Source organism: Propithecus coquereli, unplaced genomic scaffold (genome assembly GCF_000956105.1).
Source record: "Propithecus coquereli isolate 6110/MARCELLA unplaced genomic scaffold, Pcoq_1.0 Scaffold58, whole genome shotgun sequence".
NCBI lineage: Eukaryota > Metazoa > Chordata > Mammalia > Primates > Indriidae > Propithecus > Propithecus coquereli.
In genome coordinates this window covers 6,489,806-6,509,547 of record NW_012151729.1, presented here as the reverse complement: position 1 = coordinate 6,509,547, position 19,742 = coordinate 6,489,806, and the positions used below count along the sequence as shown (strand labels likewise).

At 36.9% G+C, this 19,742-nt stretch overlaps 1 protein-coding gene across 1 annotated transcript in view; it reads left to right on the top strand.

Moving 5' to 3' along the window:
• The first annotated feature begins 465 nt into the window (after positions 1-465).
• TCERG1 (transcription elongation regulator 1) overlaps positions 466-19,742 on the top strand; it is an 83,107-nt gene continuing 63,830 nt past the window's right edge. Inside the window, exons 1-6 of the mRNA XM_012658242.1 lie at positions 466-558; positions 6,356-6,581; positions 8,666-8,818; positions 9,516-9,927; positions 14,220-14,462; positions 18,672-18,734. Coding sequence (XP_012513696.1) covers positions 500-558; positions 6,356-6,581; positions 8,666-8,818; positions 9,516-9,927; positions 14,220-14,462; positions 18,672-18,734 — 1,156 coding nt within the window. The 5' untranslated portion in view covers positions 466-499. The remainder of the gene's footprint in view (positions 559-6,355; positions 6,582-8,665; positions 8,819-9,515; positions 9,928-14,219; positions 14,463-18,671; positions 18,735-19,742) is intronic.

Below are 19,742 nucleotides of genomic sequence, written 5' to 3'. Positions count from 1 at the left end.
ACTCCTGTTACTGTAAAGCTGGGGAAATAGCTCCTTTCCACAGCAACTCTGCGATGGGTTTAGGCGCGACCGAGGTCGATTTTGATTGGCTTACCTAATGGAAACACTCTCGGCCTGACCTACTACTGGCCAATATGGCTCCACAATTGGCTCTCCTGGAAGCCGCCGGACACGTGGCCACCGCAGGCTGGGCCGAACGTGGGAGGACTGAGTTATCCTTACCGCGAGAGGGCGCCGGCAGTTCCTCGTTGCCAAAGTCTCATTTCCCATAAAGCCTGCAAGCGACCAATCAACTGGCTGTCTCCATACCGCTTTCAAAGTCGGCGGGCCCTGTGCCCAATAGTAAGGCAGATACCGCCCTCAATTCGCGGATTGATGGAAAGCTTCACCAATCACTTCGTAGATCTCCGCTATCTCCGCCTCTCTTGCACGGGATTGACGAACTTTCCGGCCAATAGAGGACGCCGGGTCGGCGGGTGGAGGAACGCGGCCCTCTGTAATGGCGGAGCGTGGCGGGGACGGGGGGGACGGCGAGCGATTCAATCCGGGGGAGCTCAGGTAAGGAGTGCTGCCCTCCCTTACATCTCGGCTAGCTAGAGTCCCAGGGGCTAGGCCTGCTGTGCGAAGATACGGGGCGGACGGTGGGCAGCGGAGCTGCGGTGGCGCTGGGTCAGGACCGCATGGGGTTTGAGAAGGGGGAAGGGGAAGGTGGCTTGAATGAGACAGAGTCGGGCCGGGGCTGGGCCGCGGCCTCCAGCGCGTTCTCGGGGCGCTCCCTGCGGTTTCGCGGGTCTCCGCCGCCCCTCGCGGCCCGCCGGGCTGGCCCGGCGCTCCCGCCCGCCTTGGGGCCCCGCCTCAGCCGCGTGCCGCCTCCGCCTGGGCCGACCTCAGCCTTTCTCCTGGCTACGCTCCGCCGCGGGCCCCGTTTTCCTCATCGACGCCCCTCCACTCTGCAGTTAACTCCCCGGGATCCCTCGTCACTTTTGGCTCAGTCTTCTCCACGCTCTCCGCGGCTATTTGGAGTCCCCCCGTTTGCCCTTTTATCTCGTGCCCCCCATCACTTGCCTTTCTTAACTTCGTATGGCTTTTCTTCCTTTCTCTCATCTCTTTATTGCTTATTATTCTGCAGTTGCGAACAATAACAATAGCAGCAACCGTTTGTTAGGTGCTTACTATGTGCCAGCGTAAGACCTTTTTACTTAGGGTTGTCGCCTTTAGTCCTCACAGCCACCCTTTAGAGTAGTAGGCTCTTCTCGTTTTGCAGGCCACACACCAGAGGCATCTTCCGTTAAGTTACTCGCCCATCTTACAGGTGAGGAAACTGAGCCTCGTAGAGGTTGAGTCAGTAGAACAAGATTGCATAAGTAGAATTGTGGCTCCAGGAAGTGGCTTGAACCCAGGCAGTCAGGCTCCGGAGCCTGAGATCTTGATGGGTGTTCTGTTTGTCTGCTACCCACGCCATTGGCCTAAAGAGTTGCAGTGACCTTTTTTCCTCTGGAACCTCAATGCCTATGGAATTTATGATTAAAATTTGATAAAATTAAGAGCGACTGGGAAAGACATATATGGCTTTTGGTCAGTGGTTTTTTTAGGAAAAAGGAGATACTATTCTTTATGTATGTTTGGTACATTTTTTTTTCTGAATAGGAGAAATGTCATTTCAGATGATCAGCTCCCATTCTGAATTGTGCTATTGTCAACATTTGAAAATGAAAAAGAGCAGTGTAGATTATGAGGACTCTGTAATATTGTTTAGAGCTTAAGATGAAATTATATATGGGAATTATTATTTAAGATTTTAGAAAAAAATAATGTCTTTCAGATTCTGAATTGTCACACAAAAATCCCTACTTGGGGAGGAATAAAATTTTGCCTTATGTCAGATGTATTTCAAATCCTTTAAACCCTGCATGTGCATATTAGTTGTCAGGGTCTTTCGGTTTTAGTGATGGAAAGTTTATTCTTGATTCTAATCTTAGAGGTTACTTAGCTAGTGTCAGATGGATTTATTAGGGAACATTATTTTGTGTTTTAGAGAATATCTTTCTTCAGTTTTACAACAATACATCTTTTAGATTTTATTAATAGTCTAGACATTGTTGTAAAACTGATTTGAATAGGGCTTAATTTGCAAATTAATTTGCTCTCTTGTAAATATTTTTTACCTTTGCCTCTTGGGTTGAAAGTTGCTTGCAGAATATATTATATAGACCCTTATTTTAGTATTTCTCGTGATTTATGAGAAATCAGCTATTTATGTGACCAATTTGATTGCAGAAGTTGGGGCTTAGTTTTTGTATTTGCATCTTGAGTGTATTTGATGGTGTGTCTATCATAGTGCCTGGCAAATGAGGTTTTCAGTAGATACGTGGTAAATAAATGAAGATAGGAGATTTAGAGATGGTTCACTTGTTGGGCTGACATTTACTGTGTGCTATGTGACAGTTACAGACCTAGGCGCTGGCAGTAGAGCCCTGGACCAGACCAAAAAAGTCCTTTGTCCTCAAGGAGCTTCCAGCCTAATTAACATCGATCTGAAGTCTAAAGTAAACCGAATGATGAAATCAGTCTACAAGTGTGAAATGACTTATGCAAGGTCAATGAGTAGTTGGTAGAGTCTGGGCTAAAACCCTAGGTTTCCTCAATTAGTTTATAAAAGTTGTCTCAGCATCTTATATATCAGCATCTTTTCATTCTTGCACCTCCAATTTAAGTATTAGCAATAACGTCTTCACCATTGGGAAGATTATATACCTGGCTAGAGTACTTCTAGAAAAATAGATTATGTTTCTGTTTCCATGGTGTTCTTATGAAATATTTTTATTGTTTCTGTTCATGCTTATAGGCTTTCGTTTTCCGAAAAGATTGTAAGTGGTAGGAATGCAAATCATCTACAATAGATGGAAAATTCAGAGATTACAAATGCCATTCATCCCTTTATTGTTGAGGCCATTAAAGTAAGTTTTAAAGTCATATTTGTATAGATCCTTTATATAGGGCCTTTGTTTACCTATTAATACTAATGACAAGGTATTCTCAATCTAAATTTTCTCACCTATAAAATGACAGTAAGAATACTCTGGTGTTACCACTGACTGGCTGCCTTAAGCAAGTTATTTTTCTGTGCAGTATTTTCCCCTGTAAAAATGGTGCCAAATTTACCTCATTGGGTTGTGAGGATTAAAAGAGTACAAGTTATGTCCATGTAACTGTGCCTGGATATAGGAACTTCATTGTTGTTAAAACAATGTGTTGTAGCAGTGTACCAAAGGGAACTGTATACTAATGGGTAAAGCTAATACAAAAGTAAACAAATGAGAGAGATTTCTTCATAGCATTTATCATAATTGAAAACTCAAATTGGATAATGAATCAAAGAGGATCTGGGAGAGGCTAGAGGTAGGGAAGCAGTGTGAGATGACGTTTGAGCTGAGGCTGAATAATGAGAAGGAGCCAGTCATGTAAAGATCTGGGGAAGAAAAGAACATGCCAGACAAAGGGAACAAATACAGAGGCTTCAAAGTAATGAACTTGAAGTATTTGATCAGAGAGACTAGAATTTGTGGGAAGGTTAACAAGGGCCAGATTATATAGGGCCTGGTAATAGCAATTATAGTAACAATAGCTAACACTATTACTAGTGTTAATACTATTTAACACTTATCAGTACTATTACTGTACTGATGTTATAGGAACGGTAATAATAGCTAATACTTATATAGCACTTGTGTGCTGGATGCTGTTTGAAATACTTTATTAGCTCATTTAATCCTCACTGCAGGTTCTGGTGAGGTTGTTATGGTGAAGCAATGTATATAGAGAGCTCAGCACACGTTCTACATATAACTGACATCAGAAAATGGCAATTTTAGGCTGTTGAAGCAGGAAATTATGTGAATTTTGACACCATTTTAGGGGTAGACTTTTGAAAGCCATCTAGTCAAATTAACGAAGTGCCCTTTATAGGTAAACATTGCTGGGTTTTGTGGGGGCATGAAGTAGTAACAGTTAAAGTAAGTTTACTGTGTACCAGGCACTGTCCTAAATGTTTCACAGGGATTATTGAATTGAATAGAGATAAGAGGTAGCTTTTATTTCTATTCCTGACTCATTTACATCTGAGGAAACTCAGACTCAGAAATTATGTAACTAGCCTACAACAAAAAGCAGAGCCCTGATAGGAGTTTTTCGTGATTCTAGATCCTAAACGCTTAGCTTTAAGCTATGACCAGGCAGTATGAAATTGCGAAGAAAGAAATACTGTAGATTTTTTGAAAAAGAAGAGGCAGGCGGAAAGGAAATCTAAGATTACAGTACATTATTAACTCAAGGCTAAAGCAGACTATTTTCCTTGGTGGTTTACTTTTTTCTGCCCTAAAAGTTAAGACATTCCTCAGTAACAGTGGCCCTCTGTCTTTTGGGGGTGCATATAATTTGAAAAAGACCTTCTGATTATTTTGATGCAATCCATATTCCTTTTTGCGATGACCGTTTTTAACTCATGTTTTCCAGTCTTTGGATTGTAGGATCTTTTGCAAATTTGGATAAATGTACTTGCTTTAGTAGTTCTGGACTTGTTTACAATTTTGTGTTTCTCCTAGAAGGCAAATTGGTTCTCTATTAGGGTTTTTTGGGTCAGAATCGAATTATGATATGGAAAATTTAGAGAAGTTCAAAGGGTAATTGTAAGCAGAGGGTTGAAAAATGTAGGAAAGTTGAAAGAGTCTGGTGAGGAGAGACCATAAGAATGATGATTTTCAAGTATACGTAAAGAATGTAATTGTTAATTCTCTCTTGAGGACAGGAATGTAGATTTCATGTATAGAGTAGAGATTTATAGCAGCTAACAGGAATACCATGATGGGTACTCAATAAATTGACGAAATTGTAGTAAAAATAATTTTTATAAGATTCTACAATGCCCTACTTGTAGTTTAGGATTAGTATCACTTAGGTATTCATTTGGTTCATGCAGTGTATTTATTGAGTCGTATTATGTACAGACCAACTATGTGCTGGGGATACAAGAGTGAACAGAATCCCTACTCTGAAGGGGCTTACATGGGACCATGATAATTAAGAGCCATTTGCCTGCTTTTGAATCCTGGCTGTACTACCGAACTAGCTTTGTGGCCTTGGGCAAGTTACTTAACTTCTGTGAGCTAGTTCCTCATCTGTAAAATGAAGTTAATTATAGTGTCTGTCTCATAGGGTTGTTATGATGATTAAATGACTTAATATTTGAAAAGAGCTTAGAGCACTGCCTGGCACATAGTAAGCACTTTTAAGGGTTAATAATTTTCTTAAAAAGGCACTTGGGGGAAGAGATAGATAATACCATTTTGTGTGATACTATTTATACATGCCATGGAGAAAATACACTAGGGTATTCAGTTAGAGAGGGAGGGGTGGTGGGGCAGGGTGCAGTGCAGGGAAAGTCTTTCCCTTTAGACAGAGAATATTAATGTTCTCTTAAGCTATTCCTCCCCCGCCCCTTAAAAACCTTGTATTTCGAAATAATTTCAAACTTACAGAAAGTTGTAAAAATAAAGACAGAACACTTAGCGTTAATATTTTTCCTTTTTTATTTTATTATTTGCATGCATGCATGCTTTTTGTTACTCTGAACCATTTGAGGGTAAGATACATACACCTATGGCCTTTTACCCCTACATACCTTAATGTGTATTTTCTAAGAATAGACATTCTTTTACTTAATACAGCCCAGTTAATAGTACTTTAATCTGACAGCATATTCCAGCGTTGTCAATTGATCCGATACATTCCTTTATAGCATTTCATCCCTTTAGTACTAGAATCCAGTCTAGGGTTAGTATTGTGTTGTCATGTCTCTTCAGCCTTCTTTAATCTGGAACGTTTCCACAGTCTTCCTTTGTTTTTTATGTATAACATTGACATTAATGGAAAATATACCCTCCTTTAATAGAACATTCCTCATTTTCCTTGCTATTAGATTGACATTATATATTCTTGGCTAGAATAGGTGGTGTTGTGCCTCTCTCAGTCACACGTGATCTATCTGTCATTCTTAGAAGATACTAATTTTGATCATTTGGTCAAGATATTGCCCAGTTTCCCTATTACATAGTGTTTTTTTAATCCTTTCTTGCAACTATAAGTAAACATTTTAAGACCATCCAACTATCCTCATCCACATTTCCACTGAGATTGGGCATCCATTTATCATTCTTGTTGATCCAGTTTTTACCATGATGGTTGCAGGATAACTTTTCAAATACACCTGCACTTAAGGGCTTTTAAATTTTATGTCATTGGAGATCAGTAGCCACATTTTTGTAATTTCAAGAAAAAAATTTATTGCTTTCCCACACAGGATGGCTCAACAGCAGGCCTTGAGGTTCCGAGGCCCAGCTCCCCCACCAAATGCAGTAATGCGGGGCCCGCCACCACTCATGCGACCTCCTCCACCTTTTGGTATGATGCGAGGCCCTCCACCACCACCTCGGCCCCCCTTTGGACGTCCCCCTTTTGATCCTAATATGCCGCCGATGCCTCCTCCAGGAGGGATACCTCCACCTATGGGCCCTCCACACCTCCAGGTAAAGAATGTAGAGGTTACCATTTCTTTGTTGGCATCACTGTCAATATTGTATATGGGTTTTGCCTTAAAAACTTGTATCTTACATAGTTTCAATTTATAGGAAAATTGTTGAGCTAACGAAAACATCCATATATTAACATGTTACTCCTAAAGTAGTGGTAGTGGTGATTAGTATAGAAATTCAGAACAGGAATTTAGATGGTGATAGAAAAGTATACATATAAAACTAGGATTCAGTAGGATAGTTCTTGCCTACCTTTCTCTCTGTGAATTTTCTTTAGTAATGCATCTTCTTTATGGGACGTGAAGTTCGAAATCTTAAGGGATTGAGTGGAGAAAATTTATTTTCAATGATAGATGTTGCCAGCAAGTAGAAAAATATTTGTATGTATATTCCCGAGTAATTTTTCTCCCCAGAAATGGTACCTAGGATAGAATGTGGAAAGTGACAACAAAACACCTTTTGTAAGCACAAATTTGAATTTTTTTATCTCCTTTGGAAAAAAATTGGGGTTATCTTATTATTTTATTTTAGAAAAAGATTAATTATGTGATTTCTTTAAATAGAAACATTGGTGGTATTTTAACCTGAGGCATATATCCTTCTCAAGTGTATTTAGACTTATTTATTGTCTGAAGTGAGGTCTTGAAGGAATCAACTCTCAAATATCTACTTTTGGGATTGTATTCTTTTTGTTTGATATGTATCTATGTTTTCTTAGACAAGCCTGTACAATTCTAAAATCAAATATATAGTGGTATCATCTGCCTTCTGTTAGCTTAGATAATCAAGAATGAATTATACTAAAAATACAAAAAAAATGATGGACAATATAGCTTCACATTATTAGCTAGTTTCAATTCCATTATCCAGATTAAGGTGCTTTAGATAATTGAATTTTAATGTTACTTCCAGATTATAGAAGAAATCTTTTTAGTCCTTGTTCAAAATCTGTTTTTAAAATGTCATACCAATATTCATTTTTAATTTTGAAACTGGTTATTATGCACAGTAAAAGGATCCTTGTACTAAAGAGATTGGGTATATATATTTAGAAAAAGTCAGACCACTTTTTAGCTTTAGTAAGTAGGATACAGTAATTACAGTTAAATTGTTTGGTTTGGGGTGTTGCATTGTATCAGCAGTCATTGGAGAATGACAGTGAAGGAATTATCAGAATTAGGACTAGATAAGTAATGGCTCTGGAAAATTTAAAACAAAAATTGAGGTATATCCTAAGTTGAATGCTAATTTTCCACTAAAAAATAGAATGGATAATTATTTTATTGTATCTTTTAAGCTTATTGATGATCATGTCTTTGATGAATTATATTATTATTATATAGAAAATAGGAGATGGTGAATATATTCCTAGCTAATAATTTTTTTTTGGTAGGAAAAGAGAATAAAGGCTTAGGTTTATCTGATTTTTCTTTTTTGGTTATTTCTGTGTTATTTGGTAAAATAATGTTTCTCTTATGGTTGGTACCTATTGTAGGTGAATGTGGGGAGGCATTGGTGGGCCTGGTGTTAAAACAGATGTAAAAATCATTTAAAAAAGAAAAAGAGTGATCCACTGGCATGCCTGTTACTGTGGGGGACCCAGGTTCTCTGTGGGCTGTGAAATTCACCAAGACCCCTAACCTGCCAGGAAGCGACTTTCTTTACTATGAAGAAGATGAAACGTGGTAGGCCACAGAGTGGAGGAAACACCAATTATGGGAACGATTTGCAAACGCTGATTCCTCTTATAAAATGTGATCTTGATACCTCAAAAAAAAAAAGTAATACAGTGCCCAGTGTATGAAAAATGCAAATCATGTATAAAGAAGAAAGCAAAATTCACCCACAGTGCTGTACCCCAGAGTTGACTACTGTTAGTATTTTGATGTGTTTCTTTCTAGTCTGTTTGGTAATCATTTTTGTTACAGAAAACTTTGCTTACACAACGGGTGAATGTATTTGAATAGACTATAAAACTAGTTTCTCTTACAGTGCTTTACTTTTGGATAGAATTCAGTAATAATTTGAAGTAAAAAAGGTAATTACAAATGACCATTATTGTTCTTGTGAATTAACAGAGACCACCTTTCATGCCTCCACCCATGGGAACCATGCCTCCTCCTCCGGGTATGATGTTTCCACCAGGAATGCCTCCTGTGACTGCACCTGGTACTCCAGCACTGCCTCCGACTGAGGAAATATGGGTTGAAAATAAAACTCCAGATGGGAAGGTAAATTATGAAATATACTGCAGTTATCTTTAGCGAAAGAGGAGTAAAAGTTGAGAGTACTGGTAGGTTGAGATGAATGATGGTATCCTTGTCAATTAAGAATGAGCCTCGGGTAAGCAGAGGATGGGGTAAGGACTCCAGGAAAAGTTGACTGGATTGGACTTTTGTGCAGCAGATATAAGGGCGGTTGGAATGCTAACATACATTTACCTGTGGTTCTGGAAGCTTCTGGTTACATAGGGACCATCTGACTAGCACATACTAAAATACCAGACTCCCAGAAGGAAAACACATGTTCAGCATGAACTGCATTGTTTGCATAAACGATTTAGACACAGTGAGCCATTCTTATCCGTGAGGGAATGCTGGTAACCCTCCTGAAATCCAAGTTCCCAGACTCCAGCCACGGGCCAGCTTTGTAAGCAGGGCTTTCTAGGGACAGCAGTCTCAGGCCTGCTGTGTTAACTTTCTGCACAAAATATAACATCGGTTTTCCTTTTTTTATGTGTGTTGAAAATAAGATGTGTTCATTATAGAAAAGTGGGGGATGGGATGGAATTACCTACAGCCCTGTTTTGATATGCTTTTTCTCTTTAAAGTTATTTTTAAATAGCTTTTAAGATAAAACATTGTTGCATTATTGTTTTTAATAATAGTTCACAGATTTATGATACCTATGATTTTGCTTCCTCTGCAGGTTTATTATTATAATGCTCGGACACGTGAATCTGCATGGACCAAGCCAGATGGAGTTAAGGTTATTCAGCAATCAGAACTGACACCTATGCTTGCAGCCCAGGCACAGGTTCAGGCTCAAGCTCAGGCGCAGGCTCAGGCCCAAGCGCAGGCCCAGGCCCAGGCCCAAGCCCAGGCTCAGGCTCAAGCCCAGGCTCAGGCTCAGGCTCAGGCCCAGGCCCAGGCTCAGGCGCAAGCTCAGGCTCAGGCCCAGGCCCAGGCGCAAGCGCAAGTGCAAGCACAAGCAGTCGGAGCTTCCACCCCTACGACCAGTAGCCCAGCATCTGCAGTGTCCACTTCAACATCATCATCCACCCCTTCCTCTACCACTTCCACCACGACAACTGCCACTTCGGTTGCGCAGACAGTATCAAGTGAGTATCAGCCAGCATGTGTTTTCATTTAGGGGCTAGAGAAATGAAGAAGTAGGGACTGCGTTTCAAAATGATCCTAGTATTTCTGGTGTTATCTTTGATGTTATTGAAAATGCATTTTTGACATCAAAACTTTTGAGTTAGAGAGAAATAGAAATTTACGTTAGTAGAAGAAATTATTTGCCCAGTTGCAGCTCATGAAGCTAAACTGGGAGGTGCAGAGTTAGCTGTTCAGCTTGGTCAACAGTAATGCTGAGTGCTGTGGGGTTTGCAAAATAAGTATAAGTCTTGGTCCCTACCTTACAGGGTTCCAGTTTTTCTAATTGAGGAGGCAAGAGTAACACATGAGAAACAATTAGAGAATGGTGTGCAGAAGTATACAGTGAAAATGAAAGATATAAGAATTGGAGAAGTGGAGAGATGAGTGGGTAGACCACGTGGGTTTTGAGGTTTATCATGAAGGATAATGAGTGTAGGATTTGAGTAGGTTCAGAAGTAAGGAAAAGATTTTCAGATAGGAGAAACAGCATGAACAAAGGTCAGGAAATGAGGATAATTACAGTTTATCGGATTGCTAAGAAACTGTTCTTAGGTGAGAGGGTTTATATTGGTTAATAGATTAAGAGTGAGACTGGGTTTTGAAGGGTCTTAAGAACTGGGCAGATGGATGAGACAGGCACTAGGGGGCCTGCATAAATGCAGTATTTTGGAAGTTTTTTGGGGGATTCTTTTGAGGGGGATGGGTAGTGTTGAAATCAGGAACTTTTATTTATTAGGAACTTTTCAGTAATCTCTTTCAGGGTAGGTAGGTCCTAGAATGGGATGCAGGCACATGAATTGAGTTATAATAGAAGCAGTCAGAAAGGCAAGAGAATTTTTAGGTATAATGTCACAGAGGTCCAAGGCATAGATCGTTTCTAAAAATGAAAGTTGATTAATGGCCAATTTCAGGGATGAAGATAGGGATGAATCTATTAATTTGCTTAAAAGATTGTCATTAATATCTATATTACTTATTTTGCTTTCTTTGGTTTTTTTTTTTTTTTTTTTTTTTTTTTTTTTTTTGGTATATGGATGTTACTATTTACTCTGCAGGCTGAAACTGAGCCCAAAAGTATTTAAATAAAGATTTTGATTTCATTATTTGTTATGGTACTGTTCTGAAGATACATAACTATCCCGACAGGGTGAATTATAATTTGTATTATTTTACTACCTGGATAATAGATAAGAATAAGGAAAAAAAAGATTTTTTACTTTTTCCTGGTAGCTTCAGGGACTTGGGAATTATTAGTGTGTAAAAAACATGTATATGAAAATCGTTTAATCACAGTGGATTCAAATTTGAATTTATTTTATTGATACAAGAAATAACTGAAGAATTAAGGTACATGTAATATGGAGACAGTTTTTAAAGACCCTACTTAATATTTTTTAGATATCTTGGGGTGGAGGCGGAAATGTACTTAACATGAAAATGTAAATAGTGCTTTACAAATCTGTTTTCTTTTTTAGCTGAGGTGAATTTAGAAATATAGAAATATAACAGTTGTACTAGCTAGCTTGTTGAGGGTCTTTACATTTTTATAGGCTTAGTGCTTCAAAGACCTGTGTGACAAGGCAGAAAACTGCCACTTTTTATGGGTACTTGCAGCAGCGATGGGAGAAGGGGATTAATTAAAGCAATGTAGTTCTTTGTAGAGGTTCTGTGTTGCTTAAATTTTCTTTTCTGCCTTAGAAAGGAGAAATAGTAGCACTTTATTTCATTTAAGGAAGGTGGTTAGCAGGTATTTTCACCATCCTATATATATTCCATTTCTGTTACCTGAGTGGTCTGTGAGTAAGCTTATAGCTATATCTTGTGATTATCAATTATTGTATTAATAAATCCCATTTGTAATTGTTTGCACTGTCCTTTAGTGATTGGGAGGCCTTTATTCCGAAAACAAAATGCAAAATCATGTTCTTTTTACTGCTTTTAAACATCAGTTTTGATGTCTGATATTCTGATGTCTGTTTCTGTTGGTTCAGTATCACAGTGTTGTCATACTATAGTCTTAATACTTTTGTAGTTAAGATCTGAAGCTGGGTTAGTAGTATATTTTGAGGCCTAGTACATCACTAGTTATTTTAACAAATGGAGTTAGCAGGAATTTACCCGATAAAGTCTTAGATACTATTCTCCCAGTTTCCCATTTAATTCTTTTATTCCTTTTATTCCTTCCTATCATGACTCATGGCCACTAATCAAATTCAGAAACTCCTGTGCTGGAAAGTAAGAGGAATGAATCGAATGAATACTTTTTGCCATCTCCATTAGTGTTCCTTTCCACTTGAAATTTGAGACCCTTATAACTTATTTGATTTTCCTGACTATAATTACTTTGGATCATAATTTTAGTAATTATCTGCATACTATTATAATCTTTTTAAAAAACTTAATTCCATGGACTGCAGAATGGAACTATGGGCAAATGGGACTAAAAGGAAATATGAGATTTATTTGTATTTTAATCCCAGTTGAACATAAACTCATTTTGTGCAAGTTTGTGAAAAATGATGGTGAAATCCTACTTCTCAGGAAAGTTGGGAAGAATAACTAGAATGTTTTTAGCCATTACAGTAGATTACAAATGCTAAATGATATATGTATGGGACTGGGCAAATGTTGCATGTAATTTGTATTTTTCACACTGTTATAAAATTATATTAATATGATACTGTACCCTAAGGCTAGGTCTATGCTAGACCAACAATTCATTCCTGGGCCGCTGAAGATACTTGTTTGGCCCTGCTGTCTATTTAGCCAAGGTGAGTCCCTCATTAACAAGTATGAAATTGCTCACATCTTCCCAGCCTAAGTGAGTTTTTCATTATTAGAAGCTGGAAAAAGATACTGACACATTTTGTTGTCAGATGGATTGTTGGGTGGTTTGTATTAAACAGTGTGTTTTTGCTTAGAATAACATTGGCATAAAGATTGGGAAAGCATTGTTTTTATTTCATTTAATTTGATAAATTCATTCTTAGTCCAATATAGGTAGAGTTTGATACTTTTTTCTTTACGTCAAGAAAAACGATGAGGTATTTGTTACCAATGAATTTCCAAAATGAATTTTATTTTGCAACTAGGTGTGTTATGAATAAACAACAAAGATATTTTGTAATATGTGAGAACTGAAACTTTTTTAAAAGTACAAAATATGGATTTTATTTATTTTTTAGGCAGTTTGATTTTAAATGTAATTACTAGGGATGAAATATTTTTTATATTTAAAAATAGTGTATTAGCAGAACCCAAGTTATCCTGAATTTCACATTTTCCTGATCTCTCACAGTGGAAACCTGAGTTGTTTTTGATTCCATTCGTTCATGTCCAGTCAGTCATTAGTTATTTGCATCTTTTTCTCTCTGTTCTTCCTTGCTTGGACAATTCTAGTAATGTTGTGATTGATTTTCTCACCTCTGTTCTTCCTTTTCTTCCTATACATCTGCCAGGTTAATTCATCAAATGAACACTGATTATTACTCTTCCATACAGAAACCTTTAGTTTTCCTCCCCCATGCTCCTTTTACCTTCATGAAATCATACAAGTAACATATGAATGCATTCTTATAAAAAATTCCTACTCTAATGAAGCATATATATAGTAAAAAGTAAAAGGCATACATAGAGGTAACTACCGTTAATATATTTCGGTGTGTGTTCTAGATCATTTTCTCCACATGTACATAAGTTCTGCTTTTTCCCTACTCAGTAAATACAGACTCCTTAGCCTTTTGTTGAAGGCTTCTTGTTTTCTGCCTCTGGCCTACCTTTCTAGCCATAACTCACTGGTTTTGTGGGTATGCCTGCTGTTTCACTAGTTAACTGCTTACCTTCAATTTCTAGGCAGTTCTTTTTGTTCTCTACTCTTCTGCCTTTACTCATACTTTTCCCAGTACTTGCTTATTTTCTCCTTCCACTCCCCCATTTTCCTTGTTGAATCTTAATCTTTTAATCATCTCAGTATAACATTTTCTGTTCCCTCTCACAGTTATGAATACTCTTTGGGTTTTGATTTATACTTCTATGCATTTATCTCATTTCATTTTGTATGTTAGTTGTTTTTTATGTTTCATTTAACTGACTACTTTCATGCTTCTTGAAGATAAGACCTTTTGACAATTTTCTTACAGTGCATGGAATGGGCCCTTAAATACTTAAATTACTGAATGAGTGAATGATGAATGGATGTGGTAAAGTGGTTTATGAAGGAGTGATACATGTTTTTTGTTTTATCTCTTATCAGCACCCACAACACAAGATCAGACCCCAAGTTCTGCTGTTTCAGTTGCCACGCCTACAGTTAGTGTTTCAGCTCCTGCTCCTACAGCCACACCTGTGCAAACTGTTCCCCAGCCGCACCCCCAGACGTTACCTCCTGCTGTTCCTCATTCAGTACCTCAGCCAGCAGCTGCAATACCTGCTTTTCCACCAGTAATGGTACCTCCGTTTCGTGTTCCCCTTCCTGGCATGCCAATTCCACTTCCAGGTAAACCAACAGATTATAATGGTCTTTCCAGCTGTGTTTCCATTTTGTCAGTTAGTTTGTTCTCATGTGTCTGTTGAGTTTGAAATTTGCCTTGAATCTCACCTGTTTGAAACGTTTTTGAAAGATTCATGGCTAACTGCAATATTTTCTCTTAAGTTTTGGTAAATGTCTTTTTTTTGTTGTTGTTTACATGTCTTAAAATTAGAGCCACATTTAAAGCTACACTTATTTTGGATAATGGCCTCAATTAAAAATGATCATCTTTTCATGTAAATATGTTCTAAATGCAATATTTTAAGGGATTGAGTCTATGAAGTTGAGAAATCACAAGTCATAATAGCTAACACAAGTTGAATGAATTATATCTAGTACACTGTTCTGAGCACTTTACATGCATAACTCCTTTAATTTTCACAACCATTTTATGAGGTAGGTACACAGACAGGTTAAATTACTTGCCCAAGGTCACATAGCTAGTAAGTGATGATGTTAGGATTTGAGCCTGTATCCTCCAGATCCAGATACCAGGCTCTTAATAACTGTATTAACACTGGGAAGAAAATGTGAGTTACTTTTAACTATTAAAAAAAATTCATGTAAAATAGAAACATTCTCTTGTAACAGTTGCAGTGTACAACATAACATGCATCATTTAAAAGTTTAATTATTATGGTGAATTCATGTGTTTTATTGTCTTAAGATAAATCATTAAGATTAGAGAAGGACTTAGAAGATTGTGGAGTAGAATTCTTACCATAGGGATTAAACAGTGATAGTGTTGGGCATTCTAAATTTGAATGCATTTGCTGTTGTCAGAAACATTTAATCCTTGATCTATAGTTCATTCTCTTGTATTATAGTTGAAAATACTGATACCTTAGAGAGGTCAAATTCACAGAGCTAGTTTGTGGCAAAGATGAATAGAACCCAGGCCTTTTGTCTCTAAATTTCACATTCTGCCCACTATTTATTATTGCCACTTCACTATATTAGTTTCTGTGCGAGAATATTGTTGTGATACAGCTATTTCTTATTTGCATACATCTTAATTATTATTATTGCTCTAGTTGTCTTTCTACTTGTGACTGCTTTGTAAAGGATACTTTCAGATACACCTTGGCAAAAAAAACACAAAAATTTCAAGAATTAGTTTTTTGTTGTTTGATTTTTGATTTGATAGAAAAACCTTTTTACACATTGTTGATGTAGTGTTAGATAATTAAATGCCTAATATATGGTATTTAAGAAACTCAATTTAAAAATAAGAAAACTCAAAATGTTTTCTTTAATATTAGGGATTATCCTTTTTCTAAATTAAATTTAAGACAAGCAGCTGGATATTTTCCTCTGGATGTAATTTTTATAGAAAACTAAATGATAAATGTGGAATAGCTTGACGTTTGTCGCAACCTCTTTTTTGCAATCTTGGTCTGCTTTTGGAGTTAAAGACAGTTTTAAGACCAGATCCTGTATTCTGAGTGATCTGACGGAGCTGGGGTTGTTAATTCTGTAGAGAGAAGATTGAGAGGTAGGTAGCATGAAAATGTTGTCAAAATATTTTCAAAGGCTGTCATTTTAAGGACTTTTGCTTTTCTTTAGTGGTTCTTACTAGGACCAATGGGTGAAAAGTAACGGAGTAGCAAAATTCATTTCTGTACAAGTGGAACTTTGTCACAATAAAATCCTTCCAGCTATAGCTGCATTTTGATGTCATGGTCTCCCCTGACCCTTGCCCCATCCTTAAAAAATTTAGGACAGGTGGTGATGACCATTTGGGTCACCAGATGAAGGTGGTACCTGTGAAGTTTGGCAGTAAAAGGCATTCAATAAATGGCAACCATTAGTGACATTTCGTAGGTTAATTGGAAGAGAACTTGAATTGGATGGTCTGTTAATATTTTATTCAAATACCAAAATTCTTTGGAGAGGGAACCTAGTGTCTTATAGAAAGTGATATTAATATGTGTTTATATATTAAGGCACTTTTGGTATTAATATTCTTTCATTTTTTTTATCTTCCCTTTTAATTCAATCCTACAAGATGTTTAGTGAAAAACAAGGACAAAGATGACTTGTTTTTTGCCTTTCCAAATCGTCGTCGGTTACATGTACAATAAGATCTCTCTCTGTTTTTCCCTCTTTATTTCAACTCAGCAATAAGGTGAACAGGAGGGATTTATATGTAATTTGTCTTGGAGCCTTAAATTCTATTTGAAATAGCATAGTCTGGCTCTAATGAGGATGATTAAGGAAGTCATAAATAAGATGAAAGGAAGGAGTGGAAGAATTAGATAAAATACAGGAATAAGATATGGAGTTTATCTTTTTAGCCTGAGAAAAAACATGAGTTTTCAGTATGGTCTGTATTTTGATAGTCAAATAGAAGAGTTCTGTGTTGGCCCAGTTGTTTATTAACAACAACAGTTAAACTTAAATATGAATAGGTTTGATTTTATTCTATTCAAATTGTATAGTTAAAGTTATTTATTGGAGGATGGTTTTGGAGAATAGTCTCTGAGTGTAAAGTTTATATATTCTTATGAATTGAATTTCTGGTGCTAGCTTTCATAGGTTCAGTGATCCTGCAGGTGGCAGTATTTATACTAATTTAAACTTACTACATGCTGTAACTTCCCTAACCAAATTTTTCTTTTTTTAAAAATTTTTTCTTGAGACAGGATCTTGCTCTGTTGCCTGGGCTAGAGTACAGTGGCGTCATCATAGTTCACTGCAACCTCAAACTCCTGGGCTCAAGCCATCCTCCTGCCTCAGCCTCCTGAGCAGCTGGGACTACAGGCGTGTGCCACCACACCCAGCTTATTTTTCTAGTAATATTTTTAGTAGAGATGGAGGTCTCACTCTTGCTCAGGCTTGTCTCGAACTCCCGACCTCAAGCCATCCTCCCGCCTTGGCTTCCTAAGATGCTAGAATTATGGACGTAAGCCACCGTGCCTGGCAATTTAGTGTTTTTATTTTAGTTTTAAGAGTTCGTATTAATAGAAAGTTTAGCTTTAATATTCTTCGTATAAGATAGCAATTAAGAAATTAAAGGCATTTTTCAGAAATTGGCAGTATTTTTGTGTGTGTGTGTGATCATAGTTGCATTGTATATTTATTCTCTGAGTTAGGAGAAATTTCTTTTCCTGTTCTTTAGTAGGGAAAATAGTTTATTATTTTTAATTTTTATGGGTACCAAACTGTGTTTTTTCAGCTGAAAAAATAAAAATTATTTCCCCTACACTTTTCTTTGGACTTCAGCCTTTTCCATTTAAAAAAATTTAAAGGTCACTTTTAATTTTGAGTTTCCTCAATTAATCAGCCTTAGTTTTCCAGCTTTTCCTTTCATTCCCTTTTTTAATCACCATTGTAATGCATCATGATGAGCCTTCATTCTTCTAAGAAATGTACGTAATTTCCATTCTTTAATACAGGTGCTACTTCTTTAGCCGGCTTCAATGATAGAGGTTTCTGCAGACATCAGCCCATATAGTCACTAATGATATTAAAGAGGCTGTACGTTCTTAATGTTTTAGCTTGCCTCCACGGTGTTCCAAGCCCATGGGATTTCATAGAGCAGGCACTAAAGATAGATATTTTGCCATTAATTGAATGCTTCCCTCCTCTTCATCTTTGCCTTTTCTTTTATTTAAAATATTATTTGCAGTGGAACATTTGAATCCATTTCATACCTTACTTTCTTCCTATCTCTACCACTGCTCTTCGTCCTTATTCCTTTTCTACTTCTGCATGGTTGTGCTCCATGCCTCAGCTCCTGCTTGTAGTTTCAACTTAGCAGCAGCATAGAGGAAGTGTCTTGTCAGTGTCATGCTGCATCTGCCTTTCACTGGTATCTAAGCAACAGCAGCATGAGTTTGATGTCCTGTGGGAAAATGTCCCACATGAGAACTCGTTACGTATATGTAATGAAGGGGCTTTGTTTTGTTGAATTTAAAGTCCTGAGACTCCTTCAAATATTATCAGAGCTGGTTTGATAAAAAGGTAATTGATGCTATTGTTTAAGATTAGTATCATTGGAGTTGGTGCCACTTCCCACAAAATGTCAAACAAAAAGAAATTTTACTCCATTCTTGGTCTTTTTCATTAGAAATAGCATTCTAAATTGTAGTCTTAAATTATTTCCCTGAATCCCAGTGGTAGCCGACATACAATGGCAGCTTTCCAACGTATGCTTGCTTATCCATTTTACAGGTGTAGCAATGATGCAAATAGTCAGCTGCCCGTATGTAAAGACAGTCGCTACCACCAAGACCGGTAATTTTTAAAACCATCTTAGTTTGTTTTGTCTGTAAGTTGGCATGGTAGTGAATGTTGTTGTTTATCCTTTTATTTATTCTTTTGCCCAAGTGAGTGGATTTTTTTATATTTTTCTTTTTAATGAGCAGTATAAATGCAGTTGTCATATTTGGCCAACACTTAATTTTCCCAATTGCCTGTAGTATTAGCTTCTTTGGTTCACAAAAGCAAATAAGGTCAGATCACTTTATATCTTAATTTATGTAATAAGTGTAAACAACTTCATTCTCATATTCATGACATTTTATTTTATTTTAGATGTGTGTTTTTAAGTTAAATATAAAAAAATCATTTTCATGTGTAAAGTGATGTGATTATACTTGCATGCTAGTGAGTATATGTGTGTGATTATTTGTGTGTGTAGTATACATTTACATTTTAAAGTTATTGAAGTAATATAACTACCTGAAACTTAAATTCTAGTGTAGGATTTGGGGATTTTTTTTCCCCAATTTTGATTCATGTCTCCTTATTTTAATAGTATTTTATTTATATAGCATCAGCTTATATTTAGCTATATTGTAAAAAAAATAAAAATCTTGGCTTATCTTCTAAAAAGTAGAAGCAGCTTTGCTTTCTTTAGGAAAAGAGTAAATTGACACAGTTTACAGGGATATCTCACTTAATTTAGATTTGATAAACTCAATCATTTGCTTTAAAACTGAGAATTTTATTCATATCCTCTTGGGTATCTTAGAACTAGAAAATAATTTTGCCTGAAGAAATATGCTCAGTAAATATGTTGTTTTAATTTCATTAGAATTCGAGAAACTATTTTTATAAACATATATTTTTCTATTCATAAGTGGAGAATATACCATGATTTTTATAATTTATTAAGACTTTGTCACGTGAGACCCAAATTTCTGACTGTCCTTAAAGTGCTTCTGGGTTGAATTTCTGTGTCTCATTGAATTTAGGTATTAGAACTAAAAAACCAGAGGAATAGAATTAAGTAATATTTAA